At 36.6% G+C, this 20,903-nt stretch overlaps 1 protein-coding gene across 3 annotated transcripts in view; it reads right to left on the reverse strand.

Annotated features, from left to right (window-relative positions):
• Nucleotides 1–3,586: 3,586 nt before the first annotated feature.
• itcha (itchy E3 ubiquitin protein ligase a) overlaps nucleotides 3,587–20,903 on the reverse strand; it is a 51,072-nt gene continuing 33,755 nt past the window's right edge. For all 3 annotated transcript variants that reach the window (XM_056460635.1, XM_056460634.1, XM_056460636.1), the window contains 10 exons: nucleotides 19,993–20,064; nucleotides 19,805–19,893; nucleotides 19,560–19,719; nucleotides 15,389–15,522; nucleotides 14,127–14,267; nucleotides 11,804–11,924; nucleotides 8,600–8,704; nucleotides 8,410–8,506; nucleotides 5,500–5,572; nucleotides 3,587–4,334 (listed from right to left, as the gene is read on the reverse strand). In XM_056460635.1, coding sequence (XP_056316610.1) covers nucleotides 4,235–4,334; nucleotides 5,500–5,572; nucleotides 8,410–8,506; nucleotides 8,600–8,704; nucleotides 11,804–11,924; nucleotides 14,127–14,267; nucleotides 15,389–15,522; nucleotides 19,560–19,719; nucleotides 19,805–19,893; nucleotides 19,993–20,064 — 1,092 coding nt within the window. In that variant the 3' untranslated portion in view covers nucleotides 3,587–4,234. The remainder of the gene's footprint in view (nucleotides 4,335–5,499; nucleotides 5,573–8,409; nucleotides 8,507–8,599; nucleotides 8,705–11,803; nucleotides 11,925–14,126; nucleotides 14,268–15,388; nucleotides 15,523–19,559; nucleotides 19,720–19,804; nucleotides 19,894–19,992; nucleotides 20,065–20,903) is intronic.

Consider the following 20,903-nt stretch of genomic DNA (forward strand, 5'->3'; position numbering starts at 1 on the left):
CTTCCTTCCTTCTGTCCTTCATTAGTTTGGTCCTTCCTTCCTTTGTTCGGTCCTTCCTTCCTTCATTAGTTTGATCCTTCCATCCTTTATTAGTTCGGTCTGTCCTTCCTTTGTTCGGTCCTTCCTTCTTTTATTAGTTCGGTCTGTCCTTCATTAGTTCGGTCCTTCCTTCCTTCATACCCTTCCTCCTATTCTTCATTCGGTCCTTTCAGTGATTGTTTAAGGCTGTTTGGTGATTTCAGTCATCATACAGTCGACATCCTTCATTTTCTAGTCAGTGACATGCAGTCTATAAAAAGTCTCTCGGTCTATTGCATGTAAAACCTTTGGACATCTCTTGGACATTTTTAAAACTTCCAAAAGGTTTACTGCATTTATAAAGCGCCAATGTCTTGAGGTTGTTCAGTACGATGCAATTTACTTTCTATGTGCGATTTGATTGGACAGGAATCACATGACAAATTTTTCTACTGTAGTCAATCTCCATAGACAAGAAATAATAAAGTAGTGACTGCAGGTTGAAGAAAAGTAGAGTAAAAGTACCAATACTGCACTAAAAATGTAGTCAAGAGAAAGTAAAAGTAAACACATTTAAAACGACGTAGTAAATTACAAATCCTGAGAAAAACCTAATCGATTACAGTAAATTGAGTATTTGTAATTTGTTACTTTACACCGCTGTAAATTATTATATAATAATTATTATCTTTAAATTAATGCTAAACAAATCTTCAAATTCAATATAACAGAATCTACTGCCTTTAATTGACTCAATTCCTCCAAATAAATAGATGGTATATTTAATTCAGGTCGTGTAATAAATAAATAAATGACAACAGCATAGCAAGAATAAAAGAAGCAACACATTTATATTGCACTTGTTTTTTTATTTCTTCAGCTGAGAATAAAACAGTACTCTTATATTAATCATTCAACTGTACACATTCACTTAAGAAAAATAAATATAATCCAAATCATGAAATCAATGTTAATGTGTTGTAGATCACAGGCAAACATGATTTACAGTGTTAAGAAAATAAAGAAGCCACACATCTGGCCTTTTAAGAGCTACAAAACGCTGTAAGACACCACAACAACGACACTAAACATCAGATGTGCGTCGTTCGGATGGATTGTTTCCATCAGCATTTATTTTGGACATTTTTTTAAAAATGCAAACATCTGATATTTAGAAAATAAAGTGCCCTGGAGCGAGACAGAAGATAATAAAGCACAGCCTGATGGATTCAATTCCAGCCTAAAAACCCGTAAAATAATCAAAATAATCATTTTCCGAGGGGAAATACTAGGAAAATGTCTCATTGGGCTTGCTCAAATCCTCTTTTTAACAGTATATTGGTATTTACAATCCTGGCTTTTGTCTTTTTTGCATCTGAATAAGAAACAAACCACTGAAATGCACTGAATATCCGTGAAGTCAGGCCTAAATCTTTAGTATAAATCCTGTAACGTCTCTAATACAAACACAAACACACATTTGATTTATTTTTTATTTTATTAATGTTTAATTAAAGAACATTATATTTATTTATTATTAGTATTTTTTAAATAAAAGAACATCTTATTTATTTATTTTTTGCATTAATGAATGTGGTAACACTTTACAACGTTAGTTATTATCATTTAATGTATTTGCTGACATGAACAATACATTTATTAGTGTTTATTCCTCTTTGATAATGTTAGTTAATTAAAATAAACTCATGCATTTAGGCTTTTTTTTTACATTTTATTTTATTAATGCATTATTTAATGATGAACTATGATTAATAAATGCTGTACAAGTATAATTAGTTCATGTTGATAAATACATTAGATAATGAAAACCTACACTACCTGACAAAAGTCTTGTGGTGGATCCCAGTTGTAAGAGCAGCGAATAATAACTTGACTTCTAGTTGATCATTTGGAAAAGTGTCAGAAGGTGGATTTCTCTGATGGATCATCTGTTGATCTGCATCCCAATCATCACAAAAACTGCAGAAGACCTACTGGAACCTGCATGGACCAAGATTCTCATAGACATAAGTCAAGTTTGGTGAAGGAGAAATCATGGTTTGGGGTTACATTCAGTATGGGGGCGTGCGAGAGATCTGCAACATCAACAGCCTGAGGTATCAAGACATTTGTGCTGCACATTACATTACAAACCACAGGAGAGGGCAAATTCTCCAGCAGGATAGCGCTCCTTCTCATACTTCAGCCTCCACATCAGAGCTCCTGAAAGCAAAGAAGGTCAAGCTGCTCCAGGATTGGCCAGCCCAGTCACCTAAAACACCTAAAACTTGAATAGGCTACAAGACTTTTGTCAGGGTGTGTATTGTAAAGTGACCAAGAAACTAGTGTGTTTTTAAAGGTATAAAAAGAGTCTAGCTGCAGATTTGTTAATACTAAAACAGCTAATATTATTACTTTAGTCAAGTGGTTTGTGAGTTTATGAAGGTCAGGAATGGGACTATTTGAACAGTGGATTGTGTTGATGACATTAAATTGCATTTTTGGTCTTTTTTTATTCGAAATATATTGCTATTTTTGTGAATTCAACCACATACAGTACGTACATATCATCTCTGTAGGCATTTCCAGGTCACAGCTCATCGTGAAAATCAAAAGAAGTTTATTTCACATTCAAAAACAAACAAACATGAAGCCTATTTTTTTTGCAATTGTTTTTTTTTTAACATTAAAGAAACGAGAGTGAAATTTTATTGCATTTCAGTACACTGCAAGAATGCTTTTCTTACTTATTTTTACTTGTTTCTAGCCCAAATATCTAAAAAAATACTGCAATAAAGGAGCATTTTCAAGACAACTAACAAATATTGTCTTGCTTTCAGGAGTAATATGTGAAAATAAAGAGAGTTTTTCCTTAAAACAAGCTAAATAATCAGCCAATGGCGAAAGCAATTTAAAATTTTAGTTTTAGATTATTTTAATTCCCCCGTTGACGCATCATTTTGCTCGTTTGAAGGAAAAACTCACTTAAATTTCACATTTAATTTAATTTCTGAAAACAAGACAATATTTTTTAATTGTCAAGAAAAAGCTTCTTAATTTAGGACTTTTTGGACATTTAAACAAGAAACTAGACTTAATTTAAGATTATTTGGACATTTAAACAAAAAACTAGACTTAATTTAAGATTTTTGGGACATTTAAACAAGAAACTAGACTTAATTTAAGACTTTTTGGACATTTAAACAAGAAACTAGACTTAATTGAAGACTTTTTGGACATTTAAACAAGAAACTAGACTTAATTGAAGACTTTTTGGATATTTAAACAAGAAACTAGACTTAATTGAAGACTTTTTGGACATTTAAACAAGAAACTAGACTTAATTAAAGACTTTTTGGACATTTAAACAAGAAACTAGACTTAATTTAAGACTTTTTGGACATTTAAACAAGAAACTAGACTTAATTGAAGACTTTTTGGACATTTAAACAAGAAACTAGACTTAATTAAAGACTTTTTGGACATTTAAACAAGAAACTAGACTTAATTTAAGACTTTTTGGACATTTAAACAAGAAACTAGACTTAATTTAAGATTTTTTGGACATTTAAACAAGAAACTAGACTTAATTTAAGACTTTTTGGACATTTAAACAAGAAACTAGACTTAATTTAAGACTTTTTGGACATTTAAACAAGAAACAAGACAAAAACTCGAAGTAAAAAAGCATTTCCCTGCATTATAATGTCAAGTTTTAATGTAAAATGTGAAACAGGCTTCATTTTTTTCACCATGCAATCATTAAGTACGTCAGTAACTTCTTTGGATTGTGAGCTGAAGTCTGACCTGTTGCATATTACGCTTGTGTGTGTGTTTTACTAATAAAGTGCAACCCATCCTACTTCTTTCTCTGTCTTAAAAGGGCTCATTTTTAAGCATGAGCTCATCCTCATATAAACACACCACAGAGGAGACTCAATCCGACATGCGAACTCAAAGTTCAAGAAAAAAAGCAAAAGGAGAGAGTTTGTTGCATGTTGAGACGCGGTTTTGTGCATAGAGCGAGCTGAAGTGTGTGTGTTTCATCGCAGATCTTTAACTAAGGCAGTATAAAATCAGAATGGCAAGAAAATCAGAGAAACAGAAAGCTGAGAGATGAGGAGAGCGTCCAGTAAAACACTGTTGAGCTCTCGCTCTCGGTTTAGCGGTAGCAGCTTCTGATATGATGGTGGTCATGAGCTGATGCTTTCATGCGTTACTCCTGACCGAAACCTTCTGTTTCCTCGATGGCGAAGAGCAGCTTCTCCTTTAACTGTTCGTAGCTTTTATAGGGCGGCAGGTCTAGACGGTTAAAGCTGGTGAGGTCAAAAATAAATATAGGTGAAGACAAAATGATTCATTCTGTTTAACAGAGCAAGCACCTTTCTCACAGCATTCATTCGTTATCCTTTGGCTTAGCCCCTTTATTCATCAGCTACAGCGGAATAAACCACCAACTATTCTAGCATACGTTTCACACAGCGGATGCCCTTTCAGCTGCAACCCAATACTGGGAAACACCCATACACTCACTTGCCAATTTAGCTTATTCAATTCGCCTATATCGTATGTCTATGGACTTGTGGGAGCACCCTGAGGAAACCCACGCCAACACGTGGAGAACATGCAAACTCAGAAATGACAACTGGCCCAGCCAGGACTCGAACCAGTGACCTTCTTGCTGTGAGGCGACAGTGCTAACCACTGAGACAACGTTATTAAAAATGTTAGGTTTAAAAAGTGTGTACTGTCAAACAATTAATCTCATCCAAGACACACACACACACACACACACACACACACACGCACACACACACACACACACAGTACATAATATATAAGGACATACAAAAGAAATATATTTACATCTATATTTATACTTCGATAATTTGCATTATATATAAATATAAACAAGCGTTTTACACTATATAGTCATGCAAGTATTTATTTACACAAAAAATATATGCAGTACGCACAAATATATTTTGTATGCGATTAATCGTGATTAATCACTTACCAGCATTATTAAGATGTGTTGAAAACAATCTCTCAATGTTCATTCATTCATTTTCCTTCATTCATCAGGGGTCACCACAGCGGAATGAACCGCCAACTATTCCAGCATATGTTTTACACAGCGGATGCCCTTCCAGCTGCAACCCAGTACTGGGAAACACCCATACACACTCATTCACATACACACACACACTACAGCCAATTAAGTTCATGACCTTCTTGCTGTGAGGCCACAGTGCTAACCACTGAGCCACTGTGTCATCGATTTTTTTTCAAATTTCAAAGGAGGGTGAATCATTTTGTCTGTACAAACAAAGACTTTTGGCATTTATTAAACTTTTGAATGTCATATATTTAGACTGGGAGTTTTGCAGAAATGCTGCTCATTTATGTCTACTGATGAAACAATATTTGATAACGCATCATAAAATATAACAGATATCTGGTCGTGATTTCTGCTCTTACCATGTGTGGCTCCTTGGCAGCCAGTTCTCTTTTCCCACTTTTTCAATACAAAACTTTTGCGGTCCGTTGCTGCCTGCAGACATAAAAACACAATCTGATTAATAAAACCTTTTTTTAACATGAGGTAGAAAGGACCAACCTGGCATTTAAAAGGCACATAGGTTACCCCTTTTTCATATTTAATATAAGTCTTTTGTGTCCCCAGAATGTGTCTGTAAAGTTTCAGCTCAAAACACCCATCAGATTATTTATTATAGCTGTCTGAAGTGTCTGTATTATAGCTGGAAAAAAGTTGTTGCTGTTTTTTTTTTGTACTGCTCCTTTAAGGCTAGTCCTCCCCGCCCACCGTTCCCACGTGCCTGTCAGCAATCGCCGTCCTCGGCTGCCTCAGGAAGCAGATCTCACGTAACGTGTGTGAGAAATACTACAGTAAGAACTTTAACAATCAGTATTTGATGCATTTATTTGTGTTGCAACAATGAGTCACACACAATGTCATTACAAAGTTCACGCACACACACAGCGAGGACACACACACATAGCGCAGACACATACACATACACACACACACATAGCGCAGACACACACACATGTAGCGCAGACACACACACACACACACATAGCGCAGACACACACAACATACACACAGAGACAGCGCATTAAGCTTTGCACTCGTTTTGCGCGCATATGTGACATGATACTAGTAATCTCCACTGCTGTATGGATATCTGTTAATGTTAATGTACAAAATAAACCTGATTTAACGTCCACAAACCGCGATTGAAGCGTCTTCCTTTATAATTGTTCTGACACGCGGCTGTGCTGATGAAGTGCATCTGAAGTGAATCTCTGTAATTCATCACACACATGCTCTGTTTTAAAACATGTTAAACTTGTGAAACTCACTCTTGATCACGTTTGATGATGATTGATGATCCTAGCGAACTGAACAGACCTTTTATTCCCGGCTGCTTTGCGCTCGTCCTCTCTTGATGATATGATTATACACGTGACTACCAGGACATGTTAATACATGCAGCTGTCAATCAATATTGGTGGGCGGGGGGACCGCACTCCTACGTCAAGTTGAGGTCGATCTGAAAACCGCTCTAATTGGTCCACCGTTTTTATGATGTTAAATTTGAAAAAAAACTGGGTGTGTTTATTTCACCCCAATATGACGGTCTATACACTATACTTACACACATTTCTGTCCAAACAGCTTGTAAAGTAGATTTTTCACCATAGGTGCCCTTTAAACCATTTTCCTTACGTTTAGTAATAATTTTATCTCCCTTATGTTGATTACCCTAAACGCTAGATGTTTTTGCGGTTTCAGGAAATGCACATAATGTTGATAAATTGCTACACATTAATATGATGGTCAGATGTCAAGGTTTGAGCATCTATTATGATTATAGGAACCATAAACAGAGTTGTGTGTGTGTGTAGTTATACGATAGTCTATTTAGGGTTTCTTTTTTTTAAATTATTATTTTTATTGGAGTTTGCACCTTTTATTGATAGGGCAGTGGAGATTTATAGACAGGAAAGTATTGGGAGCAGAGAGAGGGAAAGGATCGGGAAAAGGACCTCGAGCCGGGAATCGAACTTGGGTCACCACGAGCACCTGGGTGCTATATGTCAACGCACTAACCACTAGGCTATTGGCACTGACAATACTTCTGTCACTTAGTGTTTGCCAGTTTTGTGTATTTTGTTTGGTATTTTCTTTCAGTACAAGTTTTATGATCTACAACACATTAACATTGATTTCATGATTTGGATTATATTTATTTTCCTTAAGTGAATGTGCACAGTTGAATGATTATTATAAGAGTACTGTTTTATTCTCAGCTGAAGAAATAAAAACAAATGCTGATAATTTCAGCATAAATGAGTGACAATAAAAATTTCTATCCATCATTTTTGATGCATTTAAACCAATCAGTTTTAATAAACAGTGATATCCATTGAAATCAGTTCGTTCACAGAAAGATAATAAAAGAAAGATAACAGATTTAAATGCGTTATTGCAACAACAAAAAAAAAACAACCTACAAAATTTCAACTTAATTTCATATATTTTGTATTTCTCTTGATCTTCCTATTTATTACATTTAATTCATATTTAAAATAATAATTTTAACATTTTTAAAACATTCATATTTTTAGGTGTACAAATTTATGAACTATGATTCTTTTTTTTGTTAGATTATTTCAAGTTTTGCTTTATATTTGGTACTAACTCATTTAATATATACAGTTGAAGTCAGAATTATTAGCCCCCTGAATAATTAGCCCACCTGTTTATTTTTTTCCCCAATTCCTGTTTAACTGAGGACAGATTTCTTCAGCACATTTATAATAACAACAGATTTAATAACTCATTTCTAATAAGTGATTTATTTTATCTTTGTCATGATGACAGTAAATAATATTAGACTAGATATTCTTCAAGACACTTCTATACAGCTTAAAGTGACATTTAAAGGCTTAACTAGGTTAATTAGGTTAACTAGGCAGGTTAGGGTAATTAGGCAAGTTATTGTATAACGATGGTTTGTTCTGTTGACTATCGAAAAAATTTAGCTTAAAGGGGCTAATAATATTGACCTTAAATGGTGTTTCAAAAATGTAAAACTTATTTTATTCTAGCCGAAATAAAACAAATAAGACTTTCTCCAGAAGAAAAAATATTATCAGACATACTGTGAAATTTTCCTGAATCTGTTTAACATCATTTGGTAAATATTTAAAAAATAAATAAAATAAGGGGGGGCTAATAATTCTGACCTCAACTGTATATGCTCACATATATTATTGTAACATTTAAAGTACCACATTTACCACAAGTACCATATTTTGTTTTTAGTTCACAATGATAAACCAGCAAACTTTGACTCTTACCCATAAGATCAGCGAATCCGCCAACAGGAAGTCTGCATGTGCCGGTCACAAACTGCAGCAGACGCATGCGCTTCTCATTGTCCATCTCCTTCACAAACTAAACAGACAGGGTTATAATGCATCAATAATTGTAATGTCATCATCAGTTATAAATAATGCATGAGGATTTATAATGCGAGAACAGTCTGACCTGCCAGAACCAGACGATCTGTTTGCTGCTGCGAGCGTAGTGTCTGTAGATGCTGTTCCTCTGCCAGTCGCCCAGATCGATCTCCTGCATCCCACACAGCATAACCTGAAGCACAATTACAGGAACACACTGTGACTGCATTTATGTCTTCACATTTTCTCCATAATACAAATATAATAGGAGATACTGTGGAAAAGTTCCTGTTAACCCTTGTATACTGTTCAAACTGACTAGCCTTTGGTTATGTTGGGGGCTGTTTTTGCCCCATTGACTTCCATTATAATCACATTTTTTGATTGCAAAGCCATGACCGCACATAATCATGCCTTCTTTGTTGTGTTGGTGGTTTTCCCTGTTGGGAAGAGATGCAATGTGTTTCACCTGGCGCCGCATCGCGCACCTCCGCTGACTGCGGGTGCATCTCGCAAAACGGAGGAGGCTTTTATACTTGCCGCGTGCGCCGTTGTGATATTCTTTAAAACGACAGGGGGCGGTCAAAAGAAACCCACCATAAAATCAGACGGATAAACAGAGAAGTAGGAAGTTTCCGGAACTACGTCATATCATAATATTGTTCAATACTTTTAAACTAATTTATTTTTAATTGTTTTAATACATTATTTTAATGATTATAAACATTTTTATAACCATTTAGGATTTTTTTTAATCAAACTTTGATGCATCACTTGCTTTTGGTCAATATCTCGGACAGTTCTACCATTTAAAGGGCACCTATGGTGAAAAATCTACTTTACAAGCTGTTTGCACAGACATGTGTGTAGTGTATAGACCGTCATATTGGGGTGAAATAAACACACCCAGCTTTTTTTTTTTCAAATTTACCAACATAAAAACGGTGGACCAATTGGAGCGGTTTTCAGACCTTTCAACTTTGCGTAGGAGTGCGGTCCCCCCGCCCACCAATATTGATTGACAGCTGCGCGTATTAACATGTTCCGGTAGTCATGTGTATAATCATATCAACAAGACCAGACGAGCGCAAAGCAACTGGGAATAAAAGGTCTGTTCAGTTCGCTAGGATCATCAATCATCATCAAATGTGATCAAGAGTGAGTTTCACAAGTTTAACATGTTTTAAAACAGAGCATGTGTGTAATGAATTACTGTGATTTACTTCAGCTTTACTTCATCAGCACAGCTGCGTCAGGACAATTATAAAGGAAGACGCTTCATTTCCGGTTTGTGGACGTTAAATCAGGTTTATTTTGTACATTAACATAAGAGATATCCATACAGCAGTGGAGATTAACCTGTATCCTGTCACATATGCGTGCAAAACGAGTGCAAATCTTAACGCGCGCGCTGTCTCGCGCTGACTCTCTCTCTCTCTCTCTCTCTCTCTCTCTCTCTCGCTCTCGCTCTCTGTGTGTGGGTGTCTGCGCTATTGGTGTGTGTCTGCGCTGTGTGTGTGTCTGCGCTGTGTGTGTGTGTGTGTGTATGTGTCTGCGCTATGTGTTTGTGTCCTTGCTGTGTGTGTGCGTGAACTTTGTAATGACATTGTGTGTGACTCATGGTTGCAACTCACAAAAAATGCATCAAATACTGATGGCTTACTGTAGTATTTCTCACACACGTTACGTGAGATCTGCTTCCTGAGGCAGCCGAGGGCGGTGATTGCTGACAGGCACGTGGGAACGGTGGGCGGGGAGGACTAGCCTTAAAGGCTCAGTACAAAAAAAAAACAGCAACAACTTTTTTCCAGCTATAATATAGACACTTCAGACAGCTATAATAAATAATCTGATGGGTGTTTTGAGCTGAAACTTTACAGACACATTCTGGGGACACAAAAGACTTATATTAAATCTGGAAAAAGGGGTAACCTATGTGCCCTTTAAAGTTTATTATAATATTAATCACAAGAGAACATGAGTTGCGCTACAAGTATATTTTTATTATGGCAAGAATAAAAGCAAAAAAAAAGTACACTTACTAAAAAATACTGATGTTTTTCTTTAGATTTAGCCCGCTCCACAAACATATACTGTACATTAGTGTGAACGCTATGACTGGTGGAAAAACATATTCTGTAATTGTGTACCTGGTCTCCACTTTTGCCGTGGCCTCTTTTGGTTTTAATAAACTTATCCTTCAGGTTTTTCCAAACCTTTTAACAAAAACTTTCTCCTTTCCCACGGCTGTTGCAATTTCTAGCCAAGAATTATTGATCATCTGGTTACCTCGCTGATCACGGGTCATAAAGATGTCTGTACAGTCATCCTGTTTCAGACAAAATCTCTTCAAAGTGGTTCATATTCAACTCAAATCAGTTGCGGCATCTCAAAAAATGCCAGCCGAAATCATGCCGCGCGCACCCAAAGCGAACCTCCGCAAACTCCGTGATGACGTCACATTCGCCGCGCACACTCAAGCGAACAAGCGGACAAGTAGAGTATAAACCAGGCTTAAATTTTACTGTTGATCATTGGGTGTCAGCATTAACGCTTTAAATCAGGGATCCCCAAACTTGTTCCTGGAGGGCCAGTGTCCTGCAGATTTTAGCTCCAACCCTACTCAAACACACCTGAACAAGCTAATCAAGGTCTTACTAGGTATATTTGAAACACCCAGGCAGGTGTTTTGAGGCAAGTTGGAGCTAAACCCTGGAGGGACACCGGCCCTGCAGGACCGAGATTGGTGACCCCTGCTTTAGATAGACCCGTGCAAACATGTTTCTGGCTTTTATATGGAGTTCAGTGGAGTAAAACAGCAGATTATATAGTGTGTGCGCATAATTACACTTACTATGTTTACTGTGTTCTGAAAGCTGAGCTGCTAAAAATCCAAAATTTTTCACCTATTCCCAACAGGGAAGACAAGCAACAATCAGAAATGCATGATTGTGTGCTGTAATGGCTTTGGAATAAAAAAGTGATTATAATGGAAGTCAATGGGGTAAAAACAGCCACCAACATAAAGAAAGGGGAGTCAATTTGAGTGTATTGCTGAGTTTTCCCAAAGCATTTTCCCAAAATATGTGTCAAAATAAGATTTGCCACCAAAAATCTCCCCATTTCCTGAAACACAAAGAAAGTTATGGCCACATGAAGACTCCAAATCAACCCAGAGTGGGTGAAAACGACCCAAAAGCACACAAGGGTTAAACTTCACTTGGGAAATAATTGAAAAGTTATATGAATTTCACAGGGCTATTATTTTTGGCTTCAGCTGTAGTTTGTGTACCTCCAGTTCTTTGGCGTCAAAGTATTGCAGATACTGCTGAGGCAGGACATCATTAAAGCCCTCGAGGAACGCCTGAGTTTGCTCCTCGACACCTCTGGACAACCTCCATTCAGCAACCAACCTGAAACACCATCAACTTCACGTTTACACACTCACAATGTTTCAGGGCACATTCACAGCAACCACAATAACTATAAAGGTAACGATAAAGATATCCTTCTAAAATCATTCACAGGGTTAAAAGAATAGCATAGTTCACAGCACAACTACAGCAAAAAAGACAGAGGGCTCTATTTTGACGATCCATGCGCAAAGTGCAAAGCGCAGGACGCAAATGCATTAGGGCGGGTCAGAATAAACTTTTGCTAATTTAAGGACAGAAAAATCCGCTTTGCGCCGTGGCACATGGTCTAACAGGGTTGAGCTTATTCTCTTAATGAGTTATAGGTGTGTTTTGAGAATAAACCAATCAGAGTCTCATCTCCCATTCCCTTTAAGATTCAGTTGCGTCGCACCATAGCGCATTTGCTATTTACATGACGGACTTTGTAAGTGGAAAAACTGAACATTTCACTAGAGATAAAACAGTTAAACAGAGCATCTGCAGCGCGAGAATGAGAGATGAGCCTCCTCATTGTTTACTTTCACTTTCACTCTTGTGGATAAGGAAACGTGTTTTACGCACAGACATCCATTAGCCTATACATAATTAATTTAGTTTGTTAAGCACAAAGATTTGTTTCAAAACTATTTCTAAATTCAGCTCTAATCTCCAGCAATTGAATAAATGAACAATAATAATGAAGTGTGTCAAAACACTGAGTTATATCCATATACACATGCTATGCCCCATATGGTCTAAAACCTGACAAGTGGACAAATCTAAGCTTGTTTTTAATAAAATAAATATAAATATGCATATAATAAATAATACTGATAATAATAATGACATTATACAAAAGCAAGTTGTTATGAATAAACTGAAAAAAACCCCGAGATGAAGAAGGTATGAAAGTTTGATAATTTGAAAGAAAATAATATGTCTTGTAATATTTTAATTCTTTATGTTTATATCCTATATATATATATCCTTATTTTATATATATATATATATATATATATATATATATATATATATATATATATATATATATATATATATACACACACATACAAACAACAATTATATATATATGCTGAATAAAAAGTGTATGTTTACAATTATACTTATGACACATTATTTAAAACATGTGGCTAAGAAATAGCTATTAAATTCTTTTTTTGGTGGGGCCAGTGAAAATTTTGGCAGGGCAAGTAAAAATCTGAACCACTAGCCCAATCAGGCCAGTAGAAAAAATTCTTAGCGTTGAACCCTGCTATTTATTCATTCATTCATTCATTTTCCTTCAGCTTAGTTCCTTGCTTATCAGGGGTCCCCACAGCGGAATGAACCGCCAACTATTCCAGCATATGTTTTGTCACAGCGGATACCCTTCCAGCTGCAACCCATCACTGGGAAACACACACACACACGCACACACACACTATGCACAATTTAGTTCACAGGTGTCAAACTCAGCTCCTCGAGGGCCGCAGCTCTACACAGTTTAGCTTTAGCCCTAATTAAACACACCTGATCAAACTAATTGAGTACTTCAGGCTTGTTTAAAACCTACAGGTGAGTGTGTTGAAGCAGGGTTGGAACTAAACTGTGCAGGGTTGCGGCACTCTAGGAGCTAGATTTGACACCTGTGATTTAATTCATCAATTCACCTATAGCACATGTGTTTGGACAGTGGGGGAAACCGGAGCACCCAGAGGGAATCCACGCCAACATGGAGAAAACATGCGAACTCCACACAGAAATGCCAACTGACCCAGCCGGGCTCAAGCCAGCGACCTTCTTGCTGTGCGGTGACAGTGCTGACCACTGAGCCACCCAAATGCATTTACTTACATCTGTGTAAACACTCTTTGAGAACCTTCCTTTAAAACAATTAGGTTTCAAACTTGTTTAATATGATTATTTGAGCACTGTTATTATTTTTGTTGCGTCAATGGTAGTGCCATGTTTTTTGCAGTGTATCAAGGCACTGTGTTTTATGATAAACCCTGAGCTCTCTGTGTTATTTCATACATTGCAATTTGAAAACGCAGCGGAGAGATGGGAAAACACTACACAAATGTCAACAAATATTCTGTTTAACATTGAATTTATAATGCTACTAGAGATTCTCTATCATAGCAACTGACTGAAAAGACATTTTTAGAACAGTGCTTGTGTTTCTGCACTCATTGGTGGACATGCAGCCTAATGTCTGACCTGATATACTCCTCTTTATTTTCCTCAGTGACCTGAATGTTTCCTCCATCAGGTTTGAGTTCATGAGTTGTAACCTCTCCCAGAATCTCCTTATCCACGGAAAAAAACATCTCCAAGCCACACTCCTCGATATTATTATCCCTGTGGAAAAACATAACATGTACATTCATTTTGCAAATGCTTTCATCGAAAAAGAATTGCCTTGAACTTACAAGTTTTATCAGTGTTAACTAACAACCTTGGTATTCCGAGGCTCAGACACACTCTCCCAATTCAAAACTAGATTAAAGACCTATCTGTTCAGTAAAGCATACACTCAATGCACCACTTAGCGGGTTCCCACACAGATTCTTCATCTCGTTTATATACACTATGAACAGCAGCTACGCTAATTATTTTCTTTATTCTCCATTTCCACCTGGGGATACTCTTCCCGAGGCCCTCAGACTATGCAGAGTCACTGATTCGGTCCAAGACCAACAACGAGATGATCCCAAGGTTTCCATAATCCTGGACCAGGCCGTATCCTGAGCAGCTACTGTGGTGGTCATGGAGGAGTGGAGAAGATGAGACTGATTCCTGTGACGCTCCAGAGACAGACGAGTCTTCGCTGAGGCCAGCTTCCAGCCTCCGCCGCTGAGACTGCAGTTCTGCACAAGACGTTTGGCCAGCGGAGAAATTAAAATGATCGTGCCCAACTGAGTCTGGTTTCTCTCAAGGTTTTTTTTTCTTCACTTTCGCCATTAGTGAAGTTTTTTCCCTCTCCGCTGTCGCCACTGGCTTGCATGGTTCAGGATCTGTAGAGCTGCGCATCGTTGGATTTGCTCTTCAATATTTGGACTCTCAGTAGTGATTATTAAACCACACTGAACTGAGCTCAACTGAACTTAAACACTAAAAACTGAACTACACTGTTCCTATTTACTATGACCTTTTATGTGAAGCTGCTTTGACACAATCTACATTGTATAAGCGCAATACAAATAAAGGCGAATTGAATTTAATTGAATTGAATTGTATTGCAAGCACCATACTCTACTATTTGATTTGCAATCAGCTTGATTGAGAAATAACTAATTTATGTTAGCACTGTTTTTGTCTTGTAGTTAAGAGAGATAGTTAACCAATACTTTACATTTTCATTATATATCAATACAGTTGTAGTGGTTAATACCTTTAAAAAGAGATACAAATATATTCTTTATAATATTTAATATAGATAAATATAATCATTTTTGTAGTTAGCACTCATGCAGACTCACTTGATCCAGATGAGAGAGTTGTAAAACTCTGGGTCGATGGACTCCAGGTCTTTCAGAGCTAAAGGTTTGTTCAGGATGCGCTTATAAAAGGGCAAAGAGAAGCCGGTGTCGATGAACTTCCCATGAAACAAAGCCTGCATGAGAGGGAAAATGCAGAAAAAACAATATTAAACTACATTTCATAAGATAACACTTCAATAGGGATGTAATGACTCACTCATGATTCGATTTGATTCATGAATTTGATTCCACAATCAAACTGAATGAGATTGAATACGTTATACAGTAAATGAAAAGGTGTCCATTATTAGGCTTTTCCTGCATGTTTCTTTGCGAATGTGAAATAAAACTAAATTGAAATGTTGAATTTTTTTTAAAAATATTTCCCAAAATAACATTTAACAGAGATTTTCACAGTATTTCCTATATTATTTTGTCTTCTGGGGAAAGTCTCATTTCATTTAGTTTGTTTAAAACAATTTTTAAGGACAATACTATTAGGCCTCTTAAAGGGCACCTAGTTTACCCCTTTTACAAGATTTAAGATGAGCCTTTGGTGTCTCCAAAATGTGTCTGCAAATTTTCAGCTCAAAATACCCATCAGAATATTTCATCACCTTGGAATTATAAGGTTCTGTCTGCGTTCTGGATGATTTTGAGACATTGAGCTTCAAAGTTTTTGCGCTTTATAGCAGACAGCATGTGTGTAACATTTGTTTTTTAAATAAAAAGTCTTAAAATAAACAACTTATAAAAAACATCTCATAATGTAAATAAGTGGTCATTTAATAAGCATGTCAATAACTCAATTTTGACAAAAATGTCAGATAGAACCTTATAATTCTAAGGTGACGAGTTATTATACAATGCCAATATGCCCATTTTGGAGTCTAAGGACACCGTTTCCACCTGCTTCTCCTGTGCTATGTCAGATAAACAGCAGTCATTGACGGAGACAGACACAGATAAAGCTGAAATCCAGCTCATTAGTCAAAAATACCAAGAGAGTTTATTTGATGAATTTGTGCTGGAGTTTATTCAAGCCTTTCTGAAATGATCAGTCACACACACTAATGCTGTTCCAAAGTGTAGTACACACGTGTGTTTACTGACACCATGTGGCTGTGGTGATTCCAGCGGTTATGAATAACAGCAATTTTACGATATTTATTTTTATTACACACGTGCACTTTTTAAAAAAGTTTTAAAGCGCACCTATGGTGACAAATCTACTTTTCAAGCTGTTTGGACAGACATATGTGTAGGTATAGTGTGTAGACCGTCATATTGGGGTGAAATAAACACACCCAGTCCTTTTTTTTCAATTTAGCAACATAAAAATGGTGGACCAATTGGAGCGGTTTTCAGATCGACCGCGACTTTACGTAGGAGAGCGGTCCCCCCGCACACCAATATTGATTGACAGCTGCATATTAACATGTCTCGGTAGTCACGTGTATAATCATACCAACAAGAACAGACGAGCGCAAAGCAACCGGGAATAAAAGGTGTGTTCATTTCGCTAGGATCATCAATCATCATCAAATGTGATCAAGAGTGAGTTTCACAAGTTTAAAATGTTTTAAAACAGAGCATGTGTGTAATAAATTACAGCGATTTAGCTTAGCTTTACTTCAGCTTTAATCCCGGTTTGTGGACGTTAAATCTGGTTTATTTAGTACATTAACAGATATTCATACAGCAGTGGAGATTAACCTGTATCCTGTCACATATGCGTGCAAACAGAGTGCGAAGCTAAACACGCGCTCTGTCTGTCTGTGTGTGTGTATGTGTGTGTGCGCGTGAACTTTGTAACGACATTGTGTGTGAGTCATCGATGCAACTGCACAACAAATACTCATTGGTAAAGTTCTTACTGTAGTATTTCTCACAAACGCTACGTGAGATCTGCTTCCTTTAAGTCTGTCTGTTGTCTGACCCATCCGAGGGAGGAGATTAAGGCACGCAGAAAGTCACGTGGAAACAGTGGGCGGGGAGGACTAGCCTTAAAGGCGCAGTATGACAAAACAGCCCCCTAGTGCAAAAATGTATAAAATAGAAACTTGTAAAAGGTATAATAAATAATCTGATGGGTGTTTTGAGCTGAAACTTTACAGACACATTCTGGAGACGCAAAACACATATTAAATCTGAAAAAGGGCTAACCTAGGTGCCCTAAATTTGCTAAACTATTTCTTGAGCTGCAGCTGATCACAGACAGCTGAACAGATCTTTTAATCTCAATTTCTTAGCGAAAAATGTTCTGTGGACATGTCACTTCGGAGACATGTTAACACGTGCCTGTCAATCAATTCGGTGGGCGGGGAAAACCCTACTACTACGTCACGTTGCTGTGGGCCTCAAAATCACTGGGATTTGGATCCTATTTTAACATAGGGAAATTAAAAATTGCACACAGTTGTGTCCAAATAGCTTACAAAAGTTGGTTTTGTATCATAGGTGCCCTTTAAGAATTTTTTTGACTGGCAACAGAACAAACAACTGTTGACTAATTAGTTTAACTTGCCTAGTTATGTTAATGAACTTGGTTAAGCCTTTAATGGCTCGTTTCCACTGACTGGTACGGTACGGTTCGGTTCGGTTTGGTACGGGTCACCTTTATAAGGCTTGCGTTTCCACTAACAAGGGTACCCTTTTGGTGGGCGTGGTATATGACAGAAAGTTTCAGTCGACGTCATTCTCGCTGGAGGAAATGTCTACAATAAAGCTGTACAGGTCACTTACATATCATATGAAAAGCACTTCTCACAAAACAGATGCTTCATACACATAAATACTTGTGTAGAAATGTTTATTACTAACTTTTCTATGAACATGAGTTGATTATAACTGCAGATCAAAGACAGTGCGAAACAGCCTACTGTAACATCTGTAATTATATTAAATAACTAAATAAATGAACATATATAAACACATACAGCCCCTTACAGTCTCCGATATGTTACCAACTACAGAAGAACTACATATTGCAGACATTTCGCCCGTATTTAATGTGCTCCTTTTTTTCCGGCTTCTCCTTTGTTTCTTTGCGCTTCACTCTCGCGTTTGTCAGTGTCTGACAGGATCGGGTTTCAAAAGCACGTCAATAATCAAGCGCAGGTTATTATCATCAGCTCAAGAAGTTTGTTATTTCAGATATAATGTTAGACGCGCGGCGAGCGCTAGCAAGAAAGCGAAACCGCTCACGCCTCAGACTGGCTCTTAAAATAACTACAGGGCACAGGGTAAATCTGCTCTTCTTCTTCGATTTCTGGCTGTCTATCAAGATGACGACAAGGTTTGTTTGAGCCCAGATCGACCATGGCTCGTTATTATATGTATATGTAATTCTGCTAAAATCTCTCGCTGTGTTTTTCAAACATGGCGGTTTTTTGTTTTCATTCTGGCTTGTTGCGTAAGCGAATGACGTATCTCTGTAAACCAATAGCGTTCAGCTGCGTGTGTGGCTCCGCCCTTTGGTACCCTTTCTCGTGTTTGGTACCCTTTCGAAAGGGTGCCGAAAAAGTGGTACGGTACGGTTCGGTTCGGTACGCTTTTTGACAGTGGAAACGGCTATAAAAGCGTACCAAACCAAACCGAACCGTACCGTACCACTCATTGGAAACGGGCCATAAATTGCACTTCAAGCTGAATACTAGTATCTTGCAAAATAACTAGAAACGTATGAGATAAAAATATATAAAAATCAGTTTTAGAAAATAGTTATTACAACAATCATGTTAAAAATGTGTTGTAAAAATATTATCTCTGTTAAACAGCACTGTGGAAATATTTTAAAAGGAATTAAAGTTTCACAGGAGGGCTATAATTATTTCGACTTCAACTGTACATGGTTCAATGAGTGATTCTTCAGTATGGCTTCAATGATTCATTCACTCACGATTTGATGAGTTTTATTATTATTATATTTTTTATTTTGTGATGTTGAGTGATCGTAAGAAAGTGTCTGGTGCAAATGTGCAAAACTAGTGAAATAGTCAGAGAGGTTAAAGAATGCGTTTTCTACAGTTAGTTTATCAAGCCCACTCACCTGTGTGAGGCACACTCAGAATGACATGTTTTAAGGCTGTCATGTTCACAACTTTCTCAATTATTTTCGGTTTGTCATGACATCCCTATACTTCAGAGATTATCAACATGATTATTATACCATAGCAATGAAGCGGCCGATGAACTTAAAGTATTTCAGGTGGTCTGGGTTGATGGAGGATGCTGGGTTAATCTGTAGGCAGTAGTTATCTTTGCCGGCGTACTCAAACAGACAGTACATGGGGTTCAGGACCTCATGTGAGAGCAGGAAAAACCATTCCCTGTCATAAAAAAATACACAGCATTATTGTGCATGTGTGCATATGTCAACTCATTGCATCTCTTCCCATCAATGATGTCATATACCTGGCCACGCCTCCATAGTCAAGCCCCTCCTCCCCTGGGAAAATAATCCACAGTCTCCGCCTCAGATCTTGAGGATGGCAACCCATAATCTGAATATCAAAATATTTAATTTATTCTGTACATCACATGTAAAGAGACCCTTAACACAAATGAACTTATAAAATATGTGCAAATAAATCATCATTTACCTGCTGAAATGAGTCCTCAAACAGCGTTTTGCGACTTACATGGATTTTGATGTGTTGAGGCATTGATAACTGCTGTGGTATTAAAATACAGGTTTCAATTAATGAATAAATTAATTACGTTTGCAAATCCTTTTTTAAAATTAGTTTTGGAATTTTTCCATGAGCTCTTTAATTAAACACTTTTTAAAATATTTATTTCAGATAAATTAAATATATATATTACTATTTTACATACATATATTACTATTTTTATTATTATAAAATTAAAAGCATAATAATTTTTTATATTATTAATATAAAAACAAAAACAATAATATAAAAACATTAAAAAAAGAATCATAGTAAGCATTAATAGATTTATATTACTAATTAAATATTAATTATCATTTCTATATGATAAATATGGTGGGCGATTTGAGAGCACATGCAATTACAAAACACCAGCAAATTAAGAAAAGATCTTCATTAGTTTGACAGCACACGTGTTGCAAATTCTCACATCACAAACAACTGAAGAAACGCGCTGCAAAAGTTGCTGTGTTGTGACCAAATGCAGTGCGTTTCTTCAGTTGTTTGTGTTGTGAGAATTTGCAACACGTGTGCTGTCGAACTAATGAAGATCGTTTCTTTATTTGCTGGTGTTTCTTGTAATTGCATGTGTTTTCTTAAACTGCAGTGAGTTAAGCCTTATTGGCCACCGTAGATAAATAACTTAAAACTATAAATAATAATAAATAACTAAAAATTCTTAAAAATATATTATTTTACTGTGCAAAAAAAAAAAAATGACAAAAATTATCTAATTCAATATATTAAAAGAGGTTTTAAACATTGACGTGAGAAATAAAACATCAGTTTGCAAAGGTTTGAAGACTTATTATTATAAAATAAAATGTTTACATAATAATCCT

Source organism: Danio aesculapii, chromosome 6 (assembly GCF_903798145.1).
Source record: "Danio aesculapii chromosome 6, fDanAes4.1, whole genome shotgun sequence".
Lineage (NCBI taxonomy): Eukaryota > Metazoa > Chordata > Actinopteri > Cypriniformes > Danionidae > Danio > Danio aesculapii.